Below are 27,242 nucleotides of genomic sequence, written 5' to 3'. Positions count from 1 at the left end.
TTTTTTTCTCAACACTCCAGTTTTTTTTTCTTTTTTTTCCCTTTAACCCCCACACTACCACCTAAGTGCGGTAGTGCTTATTTTTACTGTAGGGATTCTATGTGATCAGAAGGTCATTGTGGTGTGAAATACAACACCTGTCCAATTTGGTCTCAGACAGATGCCAAGGAGGGGAAAGGGGTTACTTAAGAAGGGAATTACATTTAATGCAGGGAAAGAAACGCAATGGTTTCAGTCTTCCGAATACCTCATTGGAAGAAATTTCTGCTCCTCCAGTACTAGATGTCAGATAAACAGGCTGTTGTTTCAGGAGACAATTGAGGGGTGAAGAGGGAAGATGGTGAGGTGGAGTTGGGCGCTGTTAGAATGCAGGAAAATACTGTTCTGTTGTTCGCTGTTGAATTGGCTTCTTTCTGTGCTGCACCACAATATTGCTGCCACCTTGTTATTGCGGAGTCAGTATTCCAGCATTGTTCCCCATCTATTTATCCCCCTCTCACACACACACACTGTATTTACTCTTATTTCCAACATTAACGCCGTTTCCTTTCCGTTTTGAGATGTACCTCATCGCCAGGAACACGCCCCATCAACCTGCTGCCGTAAAGCGAACGCGCCGCTGTTTACGTCCTTGTCGCAAAGGGGCCGGGGAGAGCGGGAGGCGGGCGGTGACCTCTGCCCTCTGCCCTGTGACCCCGAGCCCGGGTCCGGGGGGGGGGTGACCATGGCTCTGTATGTGAAGGCGGCCGCCGTCCTGGGGCAGCTCGAGGGCAAACGGGGCTCGGTGAAAACCCTGGTTTATAACAGCGGCCACAAGGTGAGGGCGAGGGCAGCCGGACACATGGCCCTAGGGCCCGGGAATGGGGCATCGCTTCATCCATAGCTCAGTACTAATGTAATGGTGACAATAAAGAACTGTTAACCCCCGGGAGGTGAAGCTCATGTTCAGGTCCATCCCCGTCAGAGAGAGAGTGAACAGCGTGTGGGTGACAGGAATTGACTTGTTTTAACCGTCTTTGGGGGTAATGGATGGCCAAACACTCATGGGGGGAGGGGAGAGATGGTTGGGCAGGGGGGAATTTATCTTCTGAACTTGTCAAGGGATAGTGGGGGAGGAGATAAAAACATTGCCAGAATGTACTATCCCAACCAATCATGGACCAAGAGAACTTGACAATGGAAAATAAAAGTAGGTGGGATGAATTGGGCAGACAAATTGTCACTTTTTTTTTCCTGCTTTTCAGAACATTAAGCAGCTCTTTGCGCTGGTGTGTGAAACATTGAAGTACACATCTGTGTTGAACGAAATTATTACCACATCAGACTTGCTAAAGAAGGAGAAGAAGTTACAGATGAATGTTGCCAAGGTATGACCATTCTTCTTGCTAAGTAGACATGTGCTTTCAGGGTGACTTCCTCTATCAGACTTCCCCTTTTAACTATCACCTACTAGGATATTCTCCTCAGGTTAAATGTCAAAAGCAAGAATGGTTACCTTGTGTAGACTTCTAAATTCGTTCCAGGCAATAATCTGCAACAGTAATTGGCATTGATTGGCACCAGTCACATTTCTTCCTAGGTAAAATAACATTAAAAAATTGGTTCTCCTTAATCGATGCTTTCTGGTTGTAGCTTTCTGTCTCCTGTTTTAGGAGCTGGACCTCTTGGGTGTTTAGATTAGATTAGATTACTTACAGTGTGGAAACAGGCCCTTCGGCCCAACAAGTCCACACCGACCCGCCGAAGCGCAACCCACCCATACCCCTACCTTTACCCCTTTAACCTATCACTACGGGCAATTTAGCATGGCCAATTCACCTGACCCGCACATCTTTGGACTGTGGGAGGAAACCGGAGCACCCGGAGGAAACCCACGCAGACACGGGGAGAATGTGCAAACTCCACACAGTCAGTCGCCTGAGTCGGGAATTGAACCCGGGTCTACAGGCGCTGTGAGGCAGCAGTGCTAACCACTGGGCCACCGTGCCGCCCTATAAATGGTGAAATTTATTTGCATATAATTTGAAGGTAGATGTTTGTTCTGTGTAGTTTCTGGCTAATCTTCCTATTTTGGAATATTACTTTGTTTATAAGTAAATGCCACAGTAGGCTAGTGATACGGGTTATCTGCTATCTGACGTGACAAACATATGGGGGAGGCAATCTTTGTATTCTCTTTTGGTGTCTGGTGATCCACAGCACAAGTTGAAGGCTTGGATTCCTAAAAGTTTTGGCGTACTTTCAGAAGCCTAAATTGACTAATGCATTGAAGGGGGAGGCCTGAACTTACCTAATTGCCCCATGACCGAAGGGAAGCCAGCAAGATATCGGAAAGTATTTTCACAGTCTGGGAGAGTGGGTTTGAGTTAGAAATAAGTCTTCATCATAAGCAAGGAGAGGAGGATGATGTGCAGAGTGATGTATTTGAAGCTGTGAATGTTGTTCTGCCTGTGTGAAAATTATACAAATAAAATTGTTGATCTAGTCAGTTCTTTAAAAAGGGTACTTTGACTTTTGAAACACAGGTACTGGTGTATGACTTCCTGTTTGGGAAGGGCTTGAAATGTGGTGGCAGTTGGAAAGTACTGATCATGAAACATCGTTCCCAATTAAAATCAGCACTTGCCAGACTGAAGGTGAAAAGAAAAGTGAGCCGCAATGAGGATCTTATCGAAACAAAAGTTTCCAGTAAGGAAGGTATGGCTCCTGTCAAGTGGAAGGAAACGTACAGGCACTGCTTGTATTTATCACATCCTATTGTTTTTTTCAGAGCATCCTGTTACATTTCACAGCCACTTGATTTTTAAAGTATAATATGTGCAGTTTTGTTTGAGAATGTGGCAGTCACTTTATTTAGATGGCAGCCTAGAAATAACGAATGAGGAGTGTGACCGGTTACCTAGTCTTTCCTGGTGTTTGTTGAGAGAACAAATATCAGCAGTCATCATAGAACTGTTTTCTGCTCTTCATTGGGTCTCTTTGGGTCTTGAAACATCAATTACCAACAGGCTGGCAAGTCTCATTTAATGTCTCTTCGAAACAAAGGCCCCCATTCCCTCAGGATTGTTCTGATTACATGCCATGTTTGGCATGGACTAAAACCTACAACCATGAACAACAACCGCCTGCATTTATATTGTGGCTTTAGTGTAATAGAAAGGCCAAAATACTGGGCGACTTAAGGAGTTATTCAGGTCATCAACAAAATACTGGGCGACTTAAGGAGTTATTCAGGTCGAAGTGGGGAAAAAAACAACTTGATCAAAATGTCAGATTTTAAGGGGGAACTTTTTATAAAAGGAAAGTGATGTAGAGTATTTGAAGAAATCCAAGAGCTTGGGGCCTAGGCAGCTTGATCACCAGAGATAGGGTGATTAAAATCAAAGATGCTTAAGAGGCCAAAACAGAAGAATTATCAGGAGATATCTGCTTGATATGTATTGCATAGACAATGACCATTGAGCCCAACCAAGCCATGCTGATGATTATGCTCCACTTGAGTCTCCTCCCATGTTCCTCATCTAAACCTTCAAAGTTACCCTTTAATCTCTCTCCCTCAAACACTGTTCCAGCTTCCTTTTAAATGCATGTACATGATTCACTTCAACAACGGCCAATGGTAATGAGTTCCAATATTCTTGGCATTCTTTGAGTAAAGTTTCTTCTCGATTCACTATTAGATTTCTTGGTGATTATCTCAGATTAATAATCTCTAGTTTACTCTTCCCCTCATTCTCTCTATTCACTCAATTAAAATTTCTCCAAGGTCACCCCTTCAGCCTCTGCACAAGTCAGAAAGCTACTTACTGAGCCCAAGTGTACATTGAATTGCTTCAAGATGCTGATGGAAGCAAATGTTTTCTGAGATATCTCAATTCTGCCACCTTGAGTGTTCCTGATTTTTTTTTGATACAATATATTTTTATTAAGAAAAAATAGATTTTTAAATATTACAACAAATACAAAGCAATGCAATTCAAAACAGCACAAAAATAGTACAAAACTAAACCCAAATAATAAAAAAAATTCCTCAACCCACTCTCCTATACGAATGTATAAACATATATAGAGAATAAAATTTTAAAAAATACCTAAACTAGCTATTTAACTAACGAAATAAATACCCAACAACAAACAACTAAATCGTCATAACTCAGCCCAGCCAAACAAAACACTCATACATTCACAGTTCCTCCTCCCTGGATATTAGACTCATGAAACACAATCGTTACGGCTATATAAAAGCCCTTGTTAGTGTGGCAGATAAATCTATGTCCAGGTATTTCAAAAAGGGTTGCCAAGTCTTGTAAAAATTCTCAGTTTTGTGGTGTACCATATTTGTGAGAAAATCCAGGGGAATATGCTCCATAACAATCTTCCACCAACCCGACAGGCCTGAGGGGTTTTCTGATATCCAACCTAGCAAGATATTCTTCCTTGCACAGAATGTTAGAATATTGAAAAGTTTTGCCTTATGCGAGTCTGCAGGAAATACAATGGGTAGACCCAAAAGGAGTGATATAGGGTCCTTCTCCACCCCTACACCTAAAATCCTTTCCATTGCACCCATTGCAATATGTTTGAAGCCTGTCACAAGACCAAAGACAATGGGTAGGAGTGCCCGTACAGACCTTGCACTTGGGACATGCTGATGATACCCCTGGTTTAAATTTTTACAAACGGTCTGGGGCAAAGTGGACCCTGTGGAGAATCTTCAACTGTAAAGCATGGGTCCTATTGCAAATTGATATCTTCCTTGCATTCTCCCAAATATCCTCCCATGCCACTGAAGAAACTTCAACACCCAGCTCTCTTTCCCACATCTTGCAGAGTCGATCAGACTCATCTGAGGTGGCACCCCCCAATTGGTGATATAGAGTACTGACAGAGAGTGTACTCTTAGCCCTTAGTATCCCTCTTTCTAAGTCAGATTTGTAGGGATCAGTCAAAAGTGTGGTCTTTTTTTGAATAAAATCCCTAACTTGAAAAAAACGTAAGAGGTCTCTATTAGGTAACTTGTACTTCCATACTAACTGATCGAAGGACATCATTGTATCTCCCTCAAATAAGTCACCCATGCAAGATATGCCCCAGCTGCCCAACGTTTAAATCCTGAATCTATCATACTGGTTGAAAACTCGGCATACCCACTAAAGGTGTAAACAAAGATGGTTTGCCAATATTACCTTCCCTCTGCCGAATTGCCCTCCATGCTTTAACAGTATTGATGACTATTGGGTTATGGCAATATTCCCTAACTGTCCTCACTTTGTCCAAAAACAGCAAACTGGTAAGGGGGCACCTTGCCTGGGAGACTTAGATATCTAGCCATATTGAAAGAGGGTCCCCACAAACCCAATCATATGTAGGTCAAAAGCGAGCTTAATTGGTAATTTTTAATGTCCGGAAGGTCTACTCCCCCCAATCTGTGAGGCAACTGCAGTTTGGCTAATTTAATGAGGGGCTGTTTACGGTGCCAGATAAAGGAGCTGAACCAACTGTTCAGTCTCCTGAGTGTTTGTTTATTGAAAATCAGGGGGAGCATCCGTCTGGGGTATAGCAAACGAGGGAGAATATTCATCTTAATAAGCGCTGTCTGACCCAACCATGAGACTGGAAGTGCCTCCCATCTTTGGAGATCTTGTTTAACTTTTTTCAAATAATTGAGTAAAATTGGCTTTGAACAGTCAATCCAGAACTGGAGTAATGAATATGCCCAAATACACAAAACCCCCCTGTGACCACCTAAATGGGAATCTATAGTCGCTCTCAAGAGCCAACTCTTTCGTAAGACCACCCATAGGCATAGCCTCTGGTTAAGCAAAATTAATCTTATACCCTGAACGCGTGAATGCATTGTATCAGGCAAGGCACTGAGACTGCTGGATTTGTCAAGAAAATTAGAACATCATCTGCATACAGCGAGATCTTATGTAATTTTGACCCCACTTCTGGAGCTGATATATTGAGATCCCCACGAATGGCCTCTGCCAACAGTTCAATCACCAACGTAAAAAGTAATGGTGAAAGGGGACAGCCCTGCCAGCTGCCCCTAGAAATATTAAAATTGCTTGATCGTACCCCATTGGTAATGACTGCAGCGAGAGGTACACTGTAGATAACCTTTATCCATCTTATGAAAACTTGGCCCAGACCAAACCGGTCTAGAGTATAGAAAAGGTACGGCCACTCAACTCGGTCAAATGCCTTCTCTGCATCTAAAGAAATCACCAGTCCCTGTATTGACTGCAGTTGGCATGCTTGAATTACGTTAAGCAGCCTCCTAACGTTATTGGAGGATCTGCAATCCTTTATGAAGCTCGTCTGATCCTCTTTAATAATAGAGGGTAACACAGTCTCCAGCCTTAACGCAAGAGCCTTGGAGAGGATCTTAAAGTCCACATTTAAGAGCGAGATGGGCCTGTATGAAGCACAGTCTTCCAGTCTTATCCTTTTTTTAAGGATAAGTGAAATATTGGTCTCTCTCAGAGATGGTGGGAGACAAACATGACTGTATGAATCATTAAACATATTCAGCATCAGGCCTGACAATATACTTATAAATTCCTTATAGAATTCACTGGGAAGTCCATCAGGACCGGGCGCCTTTCCACTCTGAAGCTGCCTCACAGCTTCCTGCACTTCTTGCTCTGATAATGGGGCATTGAGAAAGGACTGTTGTTCGGGAGTCACACCTGGGAGCTTCAGATCTCTAAAAAAGGATTCCATTTTGGCCTGCGCCTCCTCACAATTCTCAGACTGACATAATCTCTGGAACGCCACATTAATCTTTTTAGAATCACATGTTAGGTTCCCAGACCCTTCCCTAATCGCTGTAATGGTTTGTAAGGCACTTCTCCTTCTGACAAGTATGTTAAGTATTTGCCTGGCTTGTCACCATGCTCGTATAACCTTTGCTTTGCAAAAGCCAGCTCATTCTTTGCAGTCTGCGTGAGCATGGAATTTAGTGTAGAATGCAGTGCTGTAATCCTCTGTAGTTTGACCAACGAGGGTCTGTCAAAATAGGCCTTCTCGGCTGCCTTCAACCGTGCTTCAAGGAGACGTTGCTGCTCACCCTTCTGCCGCTTCCTACTGGTGGAATATGAAATAACTAACCCTCTGGCATAAGCTTTGGCAGTTTCCCAGAGAACAGATGAGCTATCAACCGAGCCTATGTTGATGTCTAGGAATGCCCGAAATTCCCTAGAGAAATACTCCACAAACTTGCTGTCCATGAGAATAAAGGGGTCCATTTGCCAGTACCTTGAATCCACTGTAACATCCTTAATTTTAACCATGAGGTACACTGGAGCATGATCAGAGATGGCAACATTACCAATCGTACAAGATGCTACCAGATCCAGGGTTACCGCAGGGGTCAGAAAAAAATCAATCCTCGTGTGACATCTATGCAGATTGAAGAAAAACATGAAATCCCTACCTATAGGGTGGACACACCTCCAGATGTCCACCAACCCTAATTCCCCACACAGACCCAATAACTGTTTAGTTTGTGCAGAGGGTATCGAGGGACCTTTAGGCAACCTGTCTACTGTGGGGTCCATGAGGCACTTAAAATCTCCCCCTATAATGATGTGCCGAGACTTGAGACTTATCAGTTTAGAAAAAGCATCTACCAAGAATTTAAGAGGATGAGCTGGGGGACAATAAACATTTAAAATGCCATATTTTTCCCCATTTATCAGGGCTTTAAGAATTACAAACCTCCCGGATGTGTCTTTAACACATTCTAACAATTTAAATGAGAGATTTTTCCTTACCAATATAGCCACTCCCCTACTTCTGGTATTAAATGATGAAAAATAAACTCGGTCAAAGCCATTCTGCTGTAATTTCAGATGCTCCTTGTCATCCAAATGTGTCTCCTGTAACAAAGCAATATCCACCTTCTCCTTTCTAAGACTCGAGTACCTTCTTCCTCTTAATTGGTGAGTGACTTCCCTTGATATTCCAGGTACACCATTTAATCAAATCATTAGCCATAATCTTCTGCAATTACATTTAAATTCCAGAGAGGAGGAACCCGAACCACAAATTGCTGAGCCTTAGTGTTGCATGGTCCACCAAATATAAAAACTACATAAACTAAAACCACTACATTTAACAAACATACGAAATTATTAAAAATAAAAAACAAAATAAAACAGAAAACAAACCAACATATAAAGCGCCAATAGCGCTGAGTAGGGGAACTCACCCCCTGCCTGGAGGGGAAAACTACCTGTCCCGAATGGCCCATAAATAGGCACCTAACCATCTCAACCACCTTCTCTTCTCCCAGCTAGAGCTGCATCGCAAGCACAAGCTAAAAAGAATAAACACCCCATAGAATATCAATATGAATAAAAAAAATTCTTTCTTTAAAAAAAGGGGGTAAATACCCTACCCATCCTTTGGTATGTCCTAACTTAGAAATTTAAAATGTACATCTTAACCACCGCCAGACATAGTTCGAACCAAATTATTATCAATAGAGGGGGAAAAAAAGGGGAAAAACAAAGCTCCAACCGGATTTCCTCCATTTCTTTTACAGAATAATAAACGCATACCCAAGCAACAATATTTATACATACTACAATTGTTTAACTTAGGTTAGTTTGTCCACAAAGTCTCTTGCCTTCTCCGACGTGTCAAAGAGACGCATGGATCCGTCTAAGGTGATCCGAAGCACTGCTGGATATCTCAGGGAGTACTGAATCCCAAGCTCCTTCAGTCTTCTCTTGACACCATCATACAATTTTCGTTTCTGGATCACCGCCGCTGAAAAGTCCTGAGAAAACATGATCTTAGACCCCTCGTAAATTAGGGCCTTTGGATCCTTCCCCTGGAGTCTGGAAGCCTCCATGACTCTCTCCTTATCCTGGTAATGATGGAACCGCACCAGGAAAGGACGAGGGCGTTGACCCAGACCCGACCTCCGTGCTGCGACCCGGTGAGCCCTCTCTATCTTCAATCCTCTCATGCCAGTCTCCAAGTCAAGGAATTTCGGAAGCCAATCTTCAACAAATTCCGTAGGCCAACTCACCTTCCTTACCCTCAGGCAGACCGATGATCCGAATGTTTTTTCTCCTGCCCCTGTTTTCAAGATCGTCCACTTGGTCACGCAAATTACGAACCTGTGTCTTCAGGGCTTGGATCTCTTCCTTGAATGAACTGGCATCAGCTTCCACCACTGTGACCCTGTGCTCCACCTCTTCCGTCCTCTTCTCCAGGTCTCCCAGCTGCTGCTCATGCTTCTGCAGCATGAGAGAGACTGGAGCCAGCTTCTCTTCAATCTGTTTCCCCAACATCTCGCGAGATTTCGAGAGCTGGTTCACCAGGTCCTGGAGAGGAATCAGCTCCGAGGCTGCTGCAGGCCCGGCCTCAGATGCTCCTCCTCCCTTTTTAGGCATTTCTGGACAGCTGAAAATACAGGAAAGTCAATTTTTAAACGTTTCTTGGGGCTCCACAATCTTTCCAATGCCCCAAGAAATCCTGATGATCTGGGTTGGGTGGGTTAAAGGACCGTCCTGCTCCTGCTGCGATGCAAAGCTCTGCAGTGTGATCTTCTCAGATCGCCATCATCTTAGACCCCCCGTAGTATTCCTGATTTTAGTTGCTCCATTTTTGGTGGCCATGCCATTAATTGCCTGGACCCTAAGCTCTGGCATCCTCTTCCTAAATCTCTGCCTGTCTCCCTCTCTCTCTCTTACATCTTAAGATCACCTGACCCAGTATCTCTTTATGAAGCTCAGTGTCAGTCTTTTGGCTGATATCACTCGTGAAATGCAGCGCCTTGGAAACGAAGAAAGCCGTTGTACAAATGCAAGTGACTATTCGGAGGGTTTTTCCAATGCAACTCTGTATCTTATCTAAAGCTGGGTAAGATGTTGAACAAGTTAGCTGCTTCGGAATCGGTCTAGTAAACATTCTGTGCACTCTCTCTGTAACCAGAACATCCTTCCTCTGGTGAGGCGACCAAAATTGCTTACAATATTCTAGGTATGACTTGCCATGGCCCTTCATAATGACAGCAAGACATCCCTGCTTCTGTACTCGAATCCTCTCACTGTGAAGGCCAACCTACCATTTGCCTCCTTTATCATCTGCGGCACCTGCATTCTTACCTTAAGGTGATTGGTGTACAAAGATGCCTAGGTCTTATTGCATATTCCCATCTTTCAATTTATAGCTATTTAGATAATAATCTGCCTGGCTATTTTTGCTACCTAACACTTGTCCACATTTGCTCATTCATTCAGCTTGTCCAAATCACACTGAAGCATCTCTGCATTCTTCATTACTCGCCCAGCTTTGTGCCATCCCAAATTTGGAGATATATTTAGTTCTTTTATCCAAACCATTAAGGTACATTGCGAATAGCTGGGATCCAAATACTGATCCTTGTGGTAGCCCACTAGTCACTGCCTGCCATTCAGAAAAAAGATTCATCTGTTCCTACTCTTTGTTTCCTGCCTGCCAACTAGTTTTCTATCCATCTCAATACACTACTCCCATCCCATACACTTTACATGCTAAACTCTTGTGTGAGACATTGTCAGGTGCCTTCTCAAAGTCTGAATAAACCACAGCCACTAGCTTCCTATGTTAACTCTACTAGTTTCTGGAGGCAGTTGGAGAGGTTACGAGGTCACCAGGGAGCAGCAGGGTATGTCCGTATACGGTACAAAGTACTTACTTTTAGGTTGGGTGTCGTTCAGTTCCTGGAGGCAGTCGGAGAGGTCACAAGGTTATATATTTGGGTGGTTGTCTCCCAGGTGCCAGGGTTTGTGATGTCTCTGATCGTGATTTTTGGGATCCTGGAGGGGGAGCAGCCCCAAGTCGTGATCCACATAGGCACCAACAACATGGGTAGGAAGCCAGGTGTGGATCAAAGGCAGAAATTCAGGAAGCTAGGATGGAAGCTTAGAGCTAGAACAAACAGAGTTGTTATCTCTGGTTTGTTGCCCGTGCCATGTGCTAGTGAAGCGAGGAACAGGGAGAGCGCGGAGCTGAACACTTGGCTGCAGGAATAGTGCAGGAGGGAGGGTTTTAGATTCTTGGATAATTGGAGCTCTTTCTGGGGAAGGTGGGACCTCTGCAAACGAGATGGTCTTCACCTGAACCAAAGGGGTACCAATATCCTTGGGGGGTGATATTTGCTAATGCTCTTTGGGTGGTTTTAAACTAATGCAGTGGGGGATGGGAACCTGAAACATAGTTCCAGGAGGTTGGGGGTTTTGATGAGTTTACAAGGTTGCGAGAGGGCACCAGCAATCAGGATGTTGGTTTGAAATGTGTGTACTTCAGTGCCAAGAGCATCCGGAATAAGGTGGGTGAACTTGCAGCATGGGTTGGTACCTGGGACTTTGATGTTATGGCCATTTCAGAGACATGGCGAGAGGAGAAACAGGAATGGTTGTTTCAGATTCCGGGATTTAGATGGTTCAGTAAGAACAGAGAAGATGTTAAAAAGGATGGGGGAATGGACGTGTATGGCATTGTTAATCAAGGGTAGTATTACAGCAGCTGAGATAAAGTTTGAGGACTCATTCACTGAGGTAGTTTGGGCTGAGGGGGTTAGAAATGGGAAAGGAGAGGTCACTCTGTTTGGAGTTTTCTGTAGGCCTCTGAATTGTTCCAGGGATGTAGAGGAAAGGATAGCAAAGATGATCCTTGATAGGAGTGCGAGTAACAGGGTAGTTGTTGTGGGGGACTTTAACATCCCCAATATTGACTGGGAATACTTTAGTTCAAGTAGTTGAGATGAGTCAGTTTTTGCCCAATGTGTGCAGAAGGGCTTCCTGACACAGTATGTAGACAGGCCAACAAGGGGCGATGCCATATTGGATTTGATACTGGGGAATGAACCCGGCCAGGTGTTAGATTTGGAGGTAGGTGAACACTTTGGCGATAGTGACCACAATTTGGTTATGTTTACAATAGCAATGGACAGGTTTAGATTTATACCGGAAGGAAAGAGGTATAACTGGGGGAAAAGGCAATTACCGTATGATTAGGCAAGATTTAGGATGCATAGGATGGGCAAGGAAACTGCAGGGGATGGACACACTTCAAATGGGGAGCTTATTCAAAGGACAGTTACTGCGGGTCCAGGATAAGTATATACCCATCTGGCAGGGAGGAAGTTGTCGAGAGAGGGAGCCATGGTTTACTAACGACGTTGAAGCTCTTGTCAAAAGAAGGAAGGCTTATGTGAGGATGAGGTGTGAAGGCTCAGTTAGGGGTCTTGGGAGTTATACGTTAGCCAGAAAAGATCTAAAGAGAGGGCTAAGAAGAGCCAGGAGGAGACATGAGAAGTTGTTGGCAGATAGGGTTTTCCTTGATCCTAAGGCCTGCTATAGGTATATCAAGAATAAAAAAATGACTAGGATAAGATTAGGGCCAATCAGATTGTGTGTGGAATCTGAGGACATAGGGGAAGTGCTTAATGTGTACATTTAGTCAGTATTCACATTGGAAAAGGGCAATGTTAGTGAGAATACGGACATACGGGCGATTAGATGAGATGGGATTGTGATTGACAAAGGTGAGGTTTTAGCAATTTTGGAAGATCTGAAAACAGATAAGACCACTGGGCCGGATACGATTTATCCTCAGATTCTCTGGGAAGCCAGGTAGGAGATTGCAGAGCCTTTGACTTTGATCTTTATGTCATCATCGTTAACAGGAGTGGTGCCAGAAGGCTGGAGGATAGCAAATGTTGTTTCATTGTTTAAGAAGGGGAGACGGGACAACCCTGGTAATTATAGACCAGTGAGCCTTAGTTCGGTTGTGGGTAAGGTGTTGGAAAAGGTTATAAGAGAGAGGATTTATAATCATCTGGAAAGGAATAATTTGATTAGGGATACTCAACATGGTTTTGTGAAGGGTAGGTTGTGCCCCACTAACCTTATTGAGATCTTCAAGAAGGTGATAAAACAGGTCGATGAAGGTAAAACGGTTGATGTGGTGTATATGGACTTCAGTAAGGCATTTGATAAGGTTCCACACGTTAGGCTATTGTACAAAATGCGGAGTTTCGGGATTGAAGGCGATTTAGCGGTTTGGATCAGAAATTGGTTAGCTGAAAGAAGAGAGAGGATGGTGGTTGATGGGAAATGTTCATCCTGGAGCACAGTTACCAGTGGTGTGCCGCAAGGATCTGTTTTGGGGACACTGCTGTTGTCATTTTCATAAATGATTTGGATGTGGGCGTAGAAGGTTGGGTTAGTCAATTTGCAGCTAACATGTAAGGAAGGTCTTACAAGGAAAGGCTGAGGGAACTGAGGCTGTTTTCATTGGAGAGAAGAAGATTGAGAGGTGACTTAATCGAGACATGTAAGATAATCAGAGGGTTAGAGAGGATGGACAGTGAGAGCCTTTTTCTTCAGATGGTGAAGGCTAACACGAGGAGACGTAGCTTTAAATTGAGGAGTGATAGATATAGGACAGATACCAGTAGTAGTTTCTTTACTCAGAGTAGTAGGGTCGTGGAAAGACCTGCCTGCAACAGTAGTAGACTCACTGATGATAAGGGCATTTAAATGGGCATTGGACATATGGATAATAATGGAACTGTGTAGGTTAGACGGGAATCAGATTAATTTCACAGGTTGGCGCAACATTGAGGGCTGAAGGGCCTGTACTGCACTGTAATGTTCTATATTCTATAGTTACATCCTTGAAGAATTCCAGTAGATTTGTTAAGTATGATTTCCTTTTAATAAATCCAAATGCAAGCTTTTTAGTGAGAGCCTTATTTCACTTAACCACACTCCATAAAACACTCACCCTTTGATTACTAGCTCCCCATATTTATACAACTAATCTGTACTCAATTCATTCTTTCCTTAATATATCTGTCACTTTTCCTTCATACCATTAGGTCGTAGGCATCCATTCAGACCTTATTAGGTGGTCAGATTCCCTTTCTCTTAAATTAAAAAAACGAAATATGCAAAATGACAACATATTCCCATTCCTTTTCTTTGCACGTGAAAGAACAGGGCTCCTTTTTGTAGTCTGGCCAACAGTTCCTGAGAGCTTGCTCCTTTCTTTGTAAAATAGTCCAATTGCTGCCGGCTGCTGTACATCCATCTCAATCTGGAGGGTTTTCAGTTCTGCACCATCTGTTTTAAAGCTGCAATATGGATCCTCGATCTTTTCTCGTGTAAATACCTGCACTAGCTTCGTATCAATTTTGCATTCAATGGGAATTGTTGCTGAATCCCTTTTTAAATTTATTCTAATATTTTCAAGGAAACCACCGTGTCTACACTTCAGTCAGAGTGAAATTGTCTGCTGCTATGTACTTTTTTATTATTATTCTATTCTTCTTAACTTCCCAAGCTCAAGAATAATGTTTACTTCCCTTTCCCACAAAAAAAACCCTTCTGCACCCGGGGACCCATCACAGAGACTTTTGTAAGAATTGCTAAAAGCAAGAAATTTCAAGTTTCATCTACCTGGTGTCTGACAACGATGGAAACTAAAACACAAGGCTCAACTTGAATTTTTTCTATGCTTTATTTGTGTCAAAAATTTCTTTCACCTTGGGATATTTATCAGAGTTGTACTCGATAATATAAATATTCTGAGGAAGGGTCACTTGACCTGAAATGTTAACTCTGATTTCTCTCCACAGATGCTACTGGACCCACTGAGCTTTTCCAGCAATTTCTGCTTTTGTTTCTGAATTTAAAACTGGCCTTGTTTGGGTGCTCAGCAATTCAGCTGTCCAATTCGGCTTTGCAAAAAATTCATCCATTTCAGATTTGGGAGCCACTGCATCTTTTTGTGAGGCCCTGCTTTGAAATCCTTGAATGTACTGCATGGACTGCTTCGTGGCAACACTTCAGCTCCACTGCAGGAATTCCCCAGTTAGGAGCACTGTCATATGTTGCATATTACTGCCCAGCGATAGAGAGATTGCTCAAACTCTTAATGAGTTACATCACGGTCCACCATACACATACACACCCTTGCCTCACCGGCACTGCACTTCTCTATGTCACAGTTTGTGGCCGCTACAGTTAGATGTGCATTCCCCTTTGTTTCCTCGGAATGTCATGGATGATCGTATTTAGCCCTGCGATCTTTAACCGTGGTAAATCCACAGCCTTTTTGCCCAGATTCCTTAGCATCTTGCATTTTCTGATTGCTCCATGTTATGTTGGTATGTGTTCATATTGACTGCTGCAATTCTGTGATCTCCCTGAACTGTCTTTCTTCCCAGCTTATCAGCTGCCTCGCTACGTTCGAGTGAACCTACTGAAGAGCAACACTGAAGATGTGATTGATTACTTCAAACGTGAGGGTTATACTTATCTAGGGCAGGCCACCAGGTATGCTTGATTTGATACACCAGTGCCAAGCATGAAATTATTTCAAAGGGTTTTATGTAGAATGGGCAAGTTGTCAGTCCCTGGACTATCAGTCAGAGGCCACACTGCAGCACTGAGGGTGGGGGTGTTATGCTTTGCTGGTTTGACAATATAGCTCACCATTCTGACTTTGTGATTTACTGTCTGTAGTGACTTTTCAGTATAGAGTCTATCCTTCGCAATCTCTTCCATTCTTCTCTAGCCAGAGCAGTAAATGGTGCAGTTGTCTTGTATTTCTTTTTCCTGTAACTATCACCATGCACCTATTGTACTGGATTGCATTTGTTGTAGCTCCCCCTATTTTTAATTTAAGGTTTTTCTTGTGTCTTATCTCTGCTTTTTCAGACATGACTGCCCACCTTTTTTTAGTATAATGATCTGATGACCAGTTACTGTTGTGTATTCAAATACGGTGCTGATCCCTGGGACACTCTACTCAATACAGACACCCTCTCTTGTCATTAGTTTTTTTTATGTTTATTCACTCTCACGTTTACCCAGGTTGTTCGTGTTTAGCTGCTTTTCATATGGAACTTGTCAAAGATGTACTGAGGGTTTAGGTACTTGACTCAATGAGCCTGTCCTTTGTTTGCTTGAGACGTCACTTACTGAAAAAATTCTTTTAGCGATTACATACAGGACATTTATGTCTCTTGTGAATCGATTAACTAGATTAATTTTCATACAAGTTTGTTCCAAGTCATCAAGCTTCAATATTTGCCAATCAAGTATTAACTCAAATTTATGTTCAATGTTCCTAGTATCCTTGCATCTAAACTCTCTTTCTCACAGTATAGCTGATCTGAGGCAGATCGATCGGAAACAATTCATCAGTGACCTTCACCTCTCGGAATTGCTGGCTTTTCATCCAAAGACAGATCTTCATGAACATTTCTTGTACACAGCCGGGCATATCATTCTGCAGGATAAGGTAAGCAGGACCATGCTTGATCAATGCTCCATTTGGGGGATTTTGGACTGACTACAAGAGTTTCACTGGAACCCTGAGGTATTTTATGAAGAGCTTTTGTATTTTTATTAGTTTGAGGAGATAAAATGCACCTGTTAAGAAAAGGTGAATAATGTGGCGAAAAGTAGCAGTGAATATTCTGCAGTTTTGCTTCAGACTTTGGGGGTCGAAGAATTAGTTTAAATGTTTCCTTGAGATTCAGTGGTACAGCATGATTAGTTCTGCTGAACTTGTCAGAGTAAGGGAGGAGTTGTTCTGGCACACAGATTTGCTTGATGTTTTATTAAATGGTTAGCCATCTATAAATGAGCTGGCCTGATAGGAAAAACAGTGTAAAACTTTCTTGTTGGTATTTTGCAAAGATTAATTTAAGCATTAGCTGTTCCTGTGTTGCTAATGGTATAATCATGTAAAGCTGACAGCATATTCAAAATAATCAATACTGCTTATAGGAGCAGCAGTAGTTCTTCTAGTCCTTTGAGCTTGCTCTCTCAATTAGTTAAATCATAGTATTTTTCTGTACTATCTCTATATTACTTAAAGTCATTAGTCTCCAGAAATCCATGTGAACATGCTCACTGATCTTCCAGCACCTTCTGGGGGAGACAGTTCCAAAGATCTTTGACCTCTGAGTGAAGACATTCTTCCTCACCTCAGTCTAATATGGCTGACCACTTATTCTTAGATTATAAGCTCTCTTCTAGAGTCACGAATCTTGGGAAGTATTCTCTCTACATCCAACCTATTGAGCCCCGTCAGAAGTTTGCAAATTTCAATGCGATCACCTTCTTCTTCAAAACTCCAGAGAATGCAGATCCAGTTTCCTCAATCTCTCCTTAGAAGACAGCCGAACCATCCTAAATATTGGTCAGATGAACCTTGGTCGTACTCACTCAATTCCAAATATATCCTTCTTTAAATAAGGAGATCAAACTGCAGAATACTCCACATGGTCTCACCAAGGCTCTATACAATTGCAGCAAGACACCTTTATTTCTGAACTCAAATCTCCTCATGAAGGCCCCTGCACCATTTAGAGTCCTAGTCATACAGCACGGAAGCAGACCCTTCAGTCCAACTAGTCTATGCTAACCATAGTTCCGAACTAAACTTCTCCCACCTACCTGTGCTTGGCCCATATCCCTCCAAACATTTCCTATTCATGTACTGATTTAAATATCTTTAAATATAACTGTAGCTACATCCACCACTTCTTCTGGAAGTTCATTCCACACACTGTGGAATCACTGTGTAGAAACAAATTGCCTGTCTTGCCTTTTTTAAATCTAACGTCTTTCACCTTTAAAGATATGCCCCCTAGTCTTGAAATCCCCCACCCTACAGAATAGACACCTGCCATTCACTTTATCTATATCCCTCCTGATTTTATAAACCTCCATAAGGTCATCCCTGAACATTCATGCTTCAGCGAAAAAGTTCCAGCCTATCCAGCCTGTCCTTATAATTCAAGCCCTCCAGTCCCGGCATCATTCTGGTAAATCTATTCTGACCCCTCAGCAGCTTAATAATAGGGAAACCAGAACTGGACAAAGTAGTCCAGAAGAGGCCTCACCAACATCTTGTACAATCTCAACACAATGTCCCAACTCCTACATTCAAAGGTCTGAACAACAAAGGCAAGCATACTAAACGCAGCCTTAACCATCTTACCTCTGTGTAGTGCTAACTTCAAAGAAAAATGTACTGATACCCCAGGTCTGTTTGTTCTCCAACACTGACCAAGACCCTACTTTTAATTGTATAGGTCTTGTCTTTGTTTGTTTTACCAAAATGTAATACCTCACATTTCTCCAATTTAAACTCCATTTGCCGCTCCTCAGCCCATTGACCCAATTGATTAAGATCTCTTTGCAATCTTAGATAATCTTCTTCACTGTGCACAATATCACCAATCTTGATGTCATCTGCAAACTTTCTAAATACGTTTTCAATATTCTCCACTAAATCATTTATATAAATGACAAACAAAAGTGGACCCAGCACTGATCCCTATGGAACACTGCTAGTCACAGGTCTCTAGTCTGAAAAACAACCCTCCACCATCACTCTGTCTCCTGTTGTTTAGCCAATTTTGTATCCAATTGGCAAGCTCACTGAATCCCATGTGATCCAACTTTACTAATTAGTCAACCATGTGTAACCTTTTCAAAGGCTTTACTAAGCTCCAAGTAAATGATGTCTGCTGCTCTGCCCTCCTCAGTCTTCTTGGTTACTTCCTTAAAAAGCTCAATCAAGTTTGTGAGACACTATTTCCCATGCACAAAACCATGATGACTATCCCTAATCATTCCTTGCCTCTCCAAATGCATACAAATTCTATCTTTCAGAATCACTTCCAATTATAGTTCTATAATTCAGACTTCTCCTTACATCCCTTCTTAAACAAAGGCACAACATTAGCCACTCTCCAGTTATCCAGCACCTCGCTCAGAAATATTTCCTCAAGGGGCCCCGCACCTGGGCTACACTAGATCAAGTCCTGGAGATTTACCCACCTTTTTTATTCTCTAAGACCTCCAGCACTTCCTCTTCTGTAATGGGAACTGTTTTCAAAACATCAGTATTTATTTTCCTGCGTTCTCTCGCCATCATTTCTTCCTCCACAGTAAAAGCTGATGCAAAATATTCATTTGATATCCCTCCCACCTCCTGAGGTTCAACACAAAGACAAACTGTTTGATCTTTATGGGGCCCTACTCTCTCTCGTTGTTTTTTATCTTGTTAATTTCTTGCAGCAACTTTTAGTGACCGTTGGACAAGGTCCCTTTGGACAGCTGTAGTTCTCAACCTCTCACCATTTAAACAGTATTCTGCCTTCCTGTTGTTTTTCTATTAAAATGTATAATTCACACTTATTTCCATCATACTCCATTGACCATGTTTTTGAATTATCCTTGTATCTTTCTTCTAACTCAAATTTTCATATGTTGTGTATCAGCAATTTGTCTGTTAACCAGTTCCAAATCTGTAATAGTATGTTACCTCCAATCCTTTGTGCTATATTGTTTTTTCACTAAGCTCCTGCACAATCTTATCAAAAGTCTTCTGAACATCCAAATGCACTCCATCTGCTGATTCTCCCTTATCAATTCTACAAGTAATACCTTCAAAAAAAAAACTACAACAGCTTTATTATTCTTGGCTTCCCTTCCGTTCCAAATAATAAAGTCCCAGAACTTCTGAAGAAAGGTCTCTGGCCTCGAATCATTGACTCTGTTTTCTGTCCATAGATCCTGCAAAACCGGTGAGTTTCTCCAGCAATTTCTGTATTTTGTTTCATATCTCTAGCATCTGCAATTCTTTTGTTTTATATGTAAATGTAAATTGCCTGTTAATTACTGGATTACCATGTCAGATACATCTCTAACTCCCTGAAGTATACCATGCCCATCATTTCCACTTCCATTTGGTGGCAGTGAAACGAACCCGTCCCTTGTTTGTTGCCTCTTCCTGTTTCTTAGTTCCACCCAAACAGATTCTATAGTTTGACCCTTCAATTCTTCACCCTGGAGCCACATCTCTATAATGAAAATTAAATCTTATCAATTTGCCCTAATATGTGCCTTTTAAATCAACAACCTTTTTGCAAATGCTACGTGTATTTAGATATAGTACCTTGTAATGTAAGCAATATTCTCCATTCTGATCCTATGAAGCTTGCCTTTGCTTCATTCATGGTGGACTCCAGCTTTAGTATCTCCCAGAGAAGCTGATGCTGTGGTATGGGGCATGCCTAGTGAATCAATTCACTGTAGTCAGGTTTCCTGAGCAGATTTGACGTGTGTACAATGAATGTCTCTTCTCTTCTTTCTAGGCCAGCTGTTTACCAGCATATCTCTTGAGCCCTCCAGCAGGTTCTCACGTGATTGATGCATGTGCAGCTCCTGGGAACAAGACCAGCCACCTTGCTGCTATTCTCCGTAATAAAGGGTAAGTCATGGACTTGCTGTATGTGCCCAAGAAAAAGATGGATACTTGGGGAAAATGATTCATTTTTGCAAAAGCCAACTTGCTGCTCCCATTAGAGCTGGATCTGTTGTCTCAGGCAACTCTTTCACAGAAACAGCTCTATTATAATCCATTACTATTTAAAGCAATCTCATTTCAAACTGAAACACTCCTGCTAGCAGTGACACTCCACTGCTGAGAATATCACTGGAACAATCCCTGTTGGGATGAGGGGCAGCCTGGATCAAGCTGTGAAAGCATTATGGGGAAAAGCAGAATTCGGAACAAAGTGGACATTCCATGGAACTCTGGAGAAAGGGAGAGAGACATACATCAGGTCTACAGGATTTAGAGTAACTTTTTAAATATTGTGCTTGTACAATTAGCATGAAAATAGCAAATAGAAAGTATTTATGAAATAAAAGGTTGAAAACCCATTTGTGTATACAATACTGGATGCCAGCTGCTTCATCTTCTGGCTCTCCCAATCCAAGGGTTTCTTCACTGAGCTCCAACTTATCCTTAGCTTAAAATATTTATCCAATATTCACTTAGACACTGTTGTAATCACTTGTTATTTCCCAATAATCCTCATATTAAGACATTTCTCTTAGCGTCTCTCCAGCCTCTGTCATTAGCAATTTTAAATTGAGGGTCAATTGACATTGAAAACTATGCACTGCATTCTACCTGTAGTCTAACCACTGCTGCAAATTTATCACTGCTGCTTTACTCTCCTATTCTGTGTCCTGATTTAAAAACCCAAAATACCACTGGCCCTTCTTTCTAAACACAGACGTACAAGGGAATGGTTTGAATTGTATAAAAATAAGCACATGAATGTTCTAGTTTTTATCTGTTTTCCATTTGCGCATGTATGATTGTGTAGTGTCCACCACTGCCATCTTGCATTGATCATCTTCAGTATGTGTCTCTGTTCCCTATATCCCTCACTTTTTAGAGTTTTATGGTTTATTCAGCAACTATTCTTTCAGTGGTTCCTTCCTTCTCAGTCCATTCTCTTCCACCTGATTTGATTTCCATTCCATGTGACATAGAAAGCTGCAAGTTGGAATAAATGTGGAATTTCGGTTTGAAACAAAGAGCTGGGAGCAGGTAATTAACACCATTAAAAAAGTGAGAGGGAGGGTGTAATTTGGTAAATGCCTTACGATATGGGCCATTTAGACGTATACACCCATTACATTCTGGTTTACAAACTGCGTCAATTACATGTCTTCATCTGTTGTGTCTGCTCTGGAAATATCAGAGGTTACTACTTTCATCTTTTTAAGGAAACTCTTTGCTTTTGATCTTGACACCAAACGCCTGGCGACAATGGGCACGCTGCTGTTGAGGGCTGGAGTTACATGTCATGAACTGGCCAATCAGGACTTCACGCTTGTGGATCCCAGCGACCCCAAGTACCAGGATGTGAATTATGTTCTAGTGGACCCATCATGCAGTGGCTCTGGTGAGGAGACCCTCCTTTTACAGCCGGCTGCCTGAGAGTGTGGTTTTCTATCCTGGGGAGGGGAAGAGAGGAAGCTTTGATGCAGTTAATCTTTTGGATTCTGTTGTGCTGCAGTTGGGAATGGGATCGGAAGGAGTATTTGAACAATTTCCCCTTCTCTATCTCAGTAGTCAGATTTCAGTTAATCCAGTCCAAAACTGAAAGAGACAACATTCTGAAAGGTCTGGCTGCATTTGGAAAGTCTTTCCGTATCTAGAAATGATTCTTCACAATTACTGGGCCTTCAGTTTTGGACTGTGTGGTTCAAAGTAGGTTCGTCCAGTGTTGGAAGACTGGGAGATTGTCACCTTGGCTCGCAGCTTTGTGGCTTCAAAGGCTAAAGAGCAAATGGATAAATCCGTATATCTTCATAAAACAGAAAGATTTCACGGTGCTCGCAGCTTGCATTCTGATCCATAGGAGCTTAGAAAACAGGAGGAGTAGGCCCTTCGGCCCTGTTCAATATAATCATGGCTAATTATCCAGTTCAGTACCCTGTTCCCACTTTGTCCCTATACAATTTGATCCTATTTAGCCCTGAGAACTATATCCAACTCCATAAAAACTGCTTTCTGTGGTTTTGAATTCTACAGGCTTACCACTCTCTGGGTGAAAGTGTTTCTCCTTAGCTTGATCCGAAATGGCTACCCCTTAAGATTGTGAGCCCTCGCCTGTGAAGCATTTTTCAAGAGGGAGTTTGACACAGTATGGGAATGGGAAATGTTTTAGACCAAAGAAATGTTTTGAGCAGGGAGTCCTTGAGATGCTTGACAGCAAGAAGAGAGTTAATACTCTAGCTCCCTCTACCCATTGACATCTCTCTACCGGAAACAAAATGTTTTGGATGGTGGACCTGAGTTGGTGTTGTAAGGAGAAGAGAAAACTGGTAAAAGTAGTTCATCACTATTAGTTCATAAAAACAAAACAGCAGGTGCTGGTAATCTGAAGCAAAAACAGTAACTGCTGAAGACACTCAGCAGGTCTGGCAGCGTATGTACAGAGAACAACAGAGTTAACCTGTTGTGTTATGTGACCCTTCGTCAGAACTGTTATTATTAGATTGTTTTCTATAAGCATAAATCTTTGAAATATTGATCTCTTAAACTGCTGCACAACCTGAGGTACTCTGAATAACTCTGTCATTAGGAATTAATTTTGTCCTCACGCACTGAGTCTTTTCATTACTTTTTTGTCCCTCTAAAACAAGGAATTGTTAACCGCTTGAACCAGTTCACAGACGAGGAGTCATCATCCGCACAACGCCTACAGGCACTTGCAAGTTTCCAGTACAAAGCCCTCAGCCTTGCCCTGAGCTTTCCAAACGTGGAACGGGTCATTTACTCGACATGTTCAATACATTGTGAAGAGAATGAGGATGTTGTCAAGGAGATACTAAAGCGACATGGCAACCGAATCAGGTAGACACCCCATGATCTTCCATGAGACGTTCAAGACAGTGACTTGCTCTGAGAGAATTTCTGGGAAAGATTAAAGTCATGTCATGAGCAGTTATATTCTTCATTCAGAAATATGCCTGAAATGTCCACTCTCCTCCTCAGATTCTGCCTGACCTGCTGTGCTTTTCCAGCACCGCACTCTTGACTCTGAGCTCCAGCATCTGCAGTCCTCGCTTTCTCCAAATAGGACAGAATGCAGTTCAGTGTTAGAGAAAGTACAGAGACTAATATATAAGTCTGGGTAGCTTCTGTAAATGTGTTCCTCAGCTCGTTTTGGAAGTGTACCAGGAGCGCTACTTATTCTAATTGTAATGGCCTCTCATGCCCCTGTCTTAAGTCAGTTGTTTTTTTTGCCTTAGTTCTTTGCAACTATTATTGGAGAAACGATTGGATAATCAATGTGTCAAATGTCCTTCTGTGACATGGTGGCTCAGGGGTTAGCACTGTTGCCTCACAGCGCCAGGGACCCAGGTTCGAGTCCAGCCTCAAGTGACTGTCTGTGTGGAGTTTGCACGTTTTCTCCCTATGTCTGTATGGGTTTCCTCTGGTTTCCTCCCACAATCCAAAGATGTGCAGGTTAGGGGAATGGGCTATGCTGAATTGCTCATAGTGTTCAGGGATGTGCAGATTAGATGCATTAATCAGGGGTAAATGTAGAGTAGTGGGGAGTGGGTCTGTGTGGGTTAATCTTCGGAGGGTCGATGTGGACCTGTTGGGCTGAAGGGTCTGTTTTCACACTGTAGGGATTCTATGATTTTATGATAGTTATGTTCAAGACTGCAACTTACTGGCTAAATAGAAGAATCCGATGAATGTAGCATTTTGAGATGTTTGCATGAAATTAAGATGAATAAGATTTGATAGTTTCATTGGAAAAAATTAAATAAATTTGCAGGATTTCAAAAGAAAAGAGAAACCTAATGCTTCTAAGTCCTACCACGGTACGTGCTAATGATTGAATGCAAGCACCCCCATTGGAAAGGAAACACGCTTGACACCCAGTTAGAGGCATCAGGCCACTGCAGAGAATGGAAACTGCCTGACACGAACAGTAAAGAGAGATGGCAGCCGTGTTGGAGCGGTGCTCAGAGGGCCAGCTGACCCTCCTCCAGTGGAAAATCACCATGAAGCAGGTTGTTCACATTCTGTGAGGAAAACCTTGAAAAATTGCAATTCTGACAGTGCTGCTCCTTTAGTAAACTGCGGTGGGATCAAGGGGCCATACCTAGTGGTGAGCAAATTCTCTAGGAACACCAGCTTTAATTTCTGAGCTCAACCATTTAATGTGGAGATTTAAAGAGATATACTCACTTGGGTTGTGACTCTTTTTGAAAATTTTTACTCAGAACTGTAAATGTTACAGATTCATGGATATTCAACTCAGAGGTCATTGGATCTTTTGGGTTTGAAGTGAATGACAGAATCTGGAATTGAGATAAACCATGAGCTTGGTGAATGGTTTGTCCTGCTTTTATTTCTTGAGTGACTAAAAACTGAAAAGTTTGTATAATAGCAGAAATTAAAATATGATTTCATGAAAATGGAACTGTATTTAATTGCAACTTGTCAGCAAGTCCATAGTTTGGTTTTATCATTTAATGCAACTTCAGTAATGTAATTATATTGCACTGAACCTCTAAAAGGTCAGGAGCAACTAGTTCAAGATTCTTGGGTGTGTGTTAAGGTAGCTGACCTTAGCTGGGATTTGCTAATTGATCTCCTGGAGGGAGATCAATGTTCTCATTCATGACTCTGTTGAATTGGGGCAAGACTTGGCTGTGATTGCTTCCATATTTGAATTATCCATCAATTGTACCTAGTCATTCACGGACAATGGATGACTCTTCCTGAGATGCATGAAAACTGCCAGTGAGACCAGATTCTAATGAGCATTGGTGCCTCTCTAGGAGGGAAATGTAAGGACTAGGAAGGTAGCAACGTGAGAACAAGCAGCTGAAAATTACTGTTATAGGATTTTTTTTGAGTTTGACATGTTCCTGTTTTTCCCCCCGCATAGATTGGTCAATCTGATGCCATCATGGCCTTTACGGGGTCTGGACACATTCCCAGAAGGGACCTGCTGTATCCGTGCAACACCCAGTGACACCTTGACCAATGGGTTTTTTGTTGCTATGTTTGAAAAGCAGCCTGGAGACAAAGAGACTGAGCAAAGTAGAGAAAGGTAAAATTCCTTACTCCCTGTAGAATCTCAAGTAACTACCTCCTCAAGGTGATTATTCCATGATGTTAGTTCTTACACACGATATAAGTTCTTATAGAGCTTTATACCATAGAAAAACCCTTTCGGCACATTGAATCTGTGACAGTCAAAAACAACCATTCAACTATTCGAATCCCATTTTCCAGCACTTGGGCCAGAGCATTGTTTGCCTTGGCATTACAAGGACATTTAAAAATGTGTTTTCAGTGTTGAAGATTTCTGCCTCCCAGGGGCTTTCAGATTCCCACCATCCTCTGGGTGAAAAAAGAATTTTTCCTCACATTTCCTCTAAACCTTCCCTTAAATCGATGCCTCCTGGTCATTGATCCCTTCAGCAAGGGGAAAGGTTACCTCCTGTTTATCGTGTTGTTGGCCCTTATTTTAAATATTGTCAATCGCGTCCACTCTCCATTTCCTCTGCACCAAGAAAAATCCCAGTCTGCCCAATCTGTCTTCATAACTAAACCTCTGTTTTTTGGAAAATGGGATCAATATAAAATGTTGTATGTGACACCAAAATGAAACTCAGCAGTGTAAAAGTTTAGAAAACAGAAACCGACCAGATGAAATCTCATGTCGGTTTTAATGAAGTTATATCTTTAGAGGAAGCATACTGAGGGGAAGAGTAGATTAAATAGAAAATTTTCAGAGTTGCAGAGCCCAATGTTAGGGGTTCAGATGCACATGTAAGTGGGTGGTGAAATAAGTTGAAGCCGTTTAAAAAGATTAAATAAATTTAGCTGAGTCTGGTGCAGAATAGAGGATGTTTGTCTGAAGCAGTCGTTTTGTACTATAATTGAACCTGATGGAACTTTCTGTATTACTTTCAGCATTTCTGAAGGGGTGATATCACTTCCTGCAGCTGACCTTACTCCATTGAGCATATCAGAACAAACACCTGTGGCTTCCTCACTATCTGCTCAGTCCAGGAAGGCAAAAGTAAAAAAGGTGAAGAAACGGAAAGTCAAGTCATTACAGATTTAATTGCAGCTGGTGTGGATGAGATGAAACGAATGTAAGGATCCATTGTGGAATACTTTAATGGGGGTCCTCTAATCTATTTGTGATTGATTCTGACAAAGCAACAAAAAAAAATAAATGGAACAGGTCGTCTTTCTTTGAATACGAATTTAACCCCATTGTTTGATATAGACGAAGAAAGTCCTCAGTCAAATTGGGGTTAACTGATTTCTGATGGGTGGTGTTTCTATTTCCTTTCTCTGCCCCACCACTTACAGTGGACACACCTCAATATTATCTTCCGACTGCAATCATTGTGGACAGCAAAGTGGAAGTCTAATAGAGCTAGGTGTTTCATCAGCTCTGGGGATTTATAGCTAATTCTCAACAACAGTTGCCTGTTTGTATACCTGAGAAAATGTGTAAAATAACTTGCTCAGTCAGAGCCTCGCGGATGAATTTTTGCTGGAAGTGTCTGCAATGAGTCTATTTGGCAATTACTTTTGTTCGGTATTGTATATGGTCAGTTACATTGATATGTATTCCTTTTGTCAGTTAGAATACCATCTGAAATGTAATTAGAAAAATAAAGCACAACAGAGAAGCCAAAGCTAAGCAATGGTCTCAGTGCATTGGTACCCAGACTTGTTCTCTCATTTCAGGATCGAGTGTCCCTTTCACAGTGCAAGCAACAAGCTACAACCACAACGTAGGAAAGCTCAGGCAATTGACATGTGGACTTATTCAGTTCTTAAATGAAAAGCAT

General features: G+C 42.1%; 1 protein-coding gene across 2 annotated transcripts; it reads left to right on the top strand.

The window, feature by feature from the left end:
- The first annotated feature begins 662 nt into the window (after window positions 1-662).
- nsun5 (NOP2/Sun RNA methyltransferase 5) lies at window positions 663-27,091 on the top strand. 2 transcript variants are annotated; one of them, XM_043718724.2, is made up of 10 exons: window positions 663-817; window positions 1,245-1,367; window positions 2,526-2,697; window positions 15,239-15,347; window positions 16,179-16,317; window positions 20,192-20,307; window positions 21,621-21,799; window positions 23,046-23,256; window positions 25,313-25,477; window positions 26,347-27,091. In XM_043718724.2, the coding sequence occupies exons 1-10, from the start codon at window positions 725-727 to the stop codon at window positions 26,498-26,500; spliced, it is 1,461 nt and encodes a 486-aa protein (XP_043574659.2). In that variant the 5' UTR covers window positions 663-724; the 3' UTR covers window positions 26,501-27,091. The 2 variants fall into 2 exon arrangements, with proteins under 2 accessions (XP_043574659.2, XP_087833615.1); XM_087977489.1 differs by lacking the exon at window positions 1,245-1,367 and having other exon boundaries at window positions 675-817.
- The last annotated feature ends 151 nt before the right edge of the window (window positions 27,092-27,242 follow it).

This window comes from Chiloscyllium plagiosum, unplaced genomic scaffold, assembly GCF_037043375.1.
Source record: "Chiloscyllium plagiosum isolate Xiang-an unplaced genomic scaffold, Cpla_swu_hap1 HiC_scaffold_31, whole genome shotgun sequence".
In the NCBI taxonomy this organism is placed as follows: domain Eukaryota; kingdom Metazoa; phylum Chordata; class Chondrichthyes; order Orectolobiformes; family Hemiscylliidae; genus Chiloscyllium; species Chiloscyllium plagiosum.
This window is presented reverse-complemented; position numbering and strand designations above follow the sequence as displayed.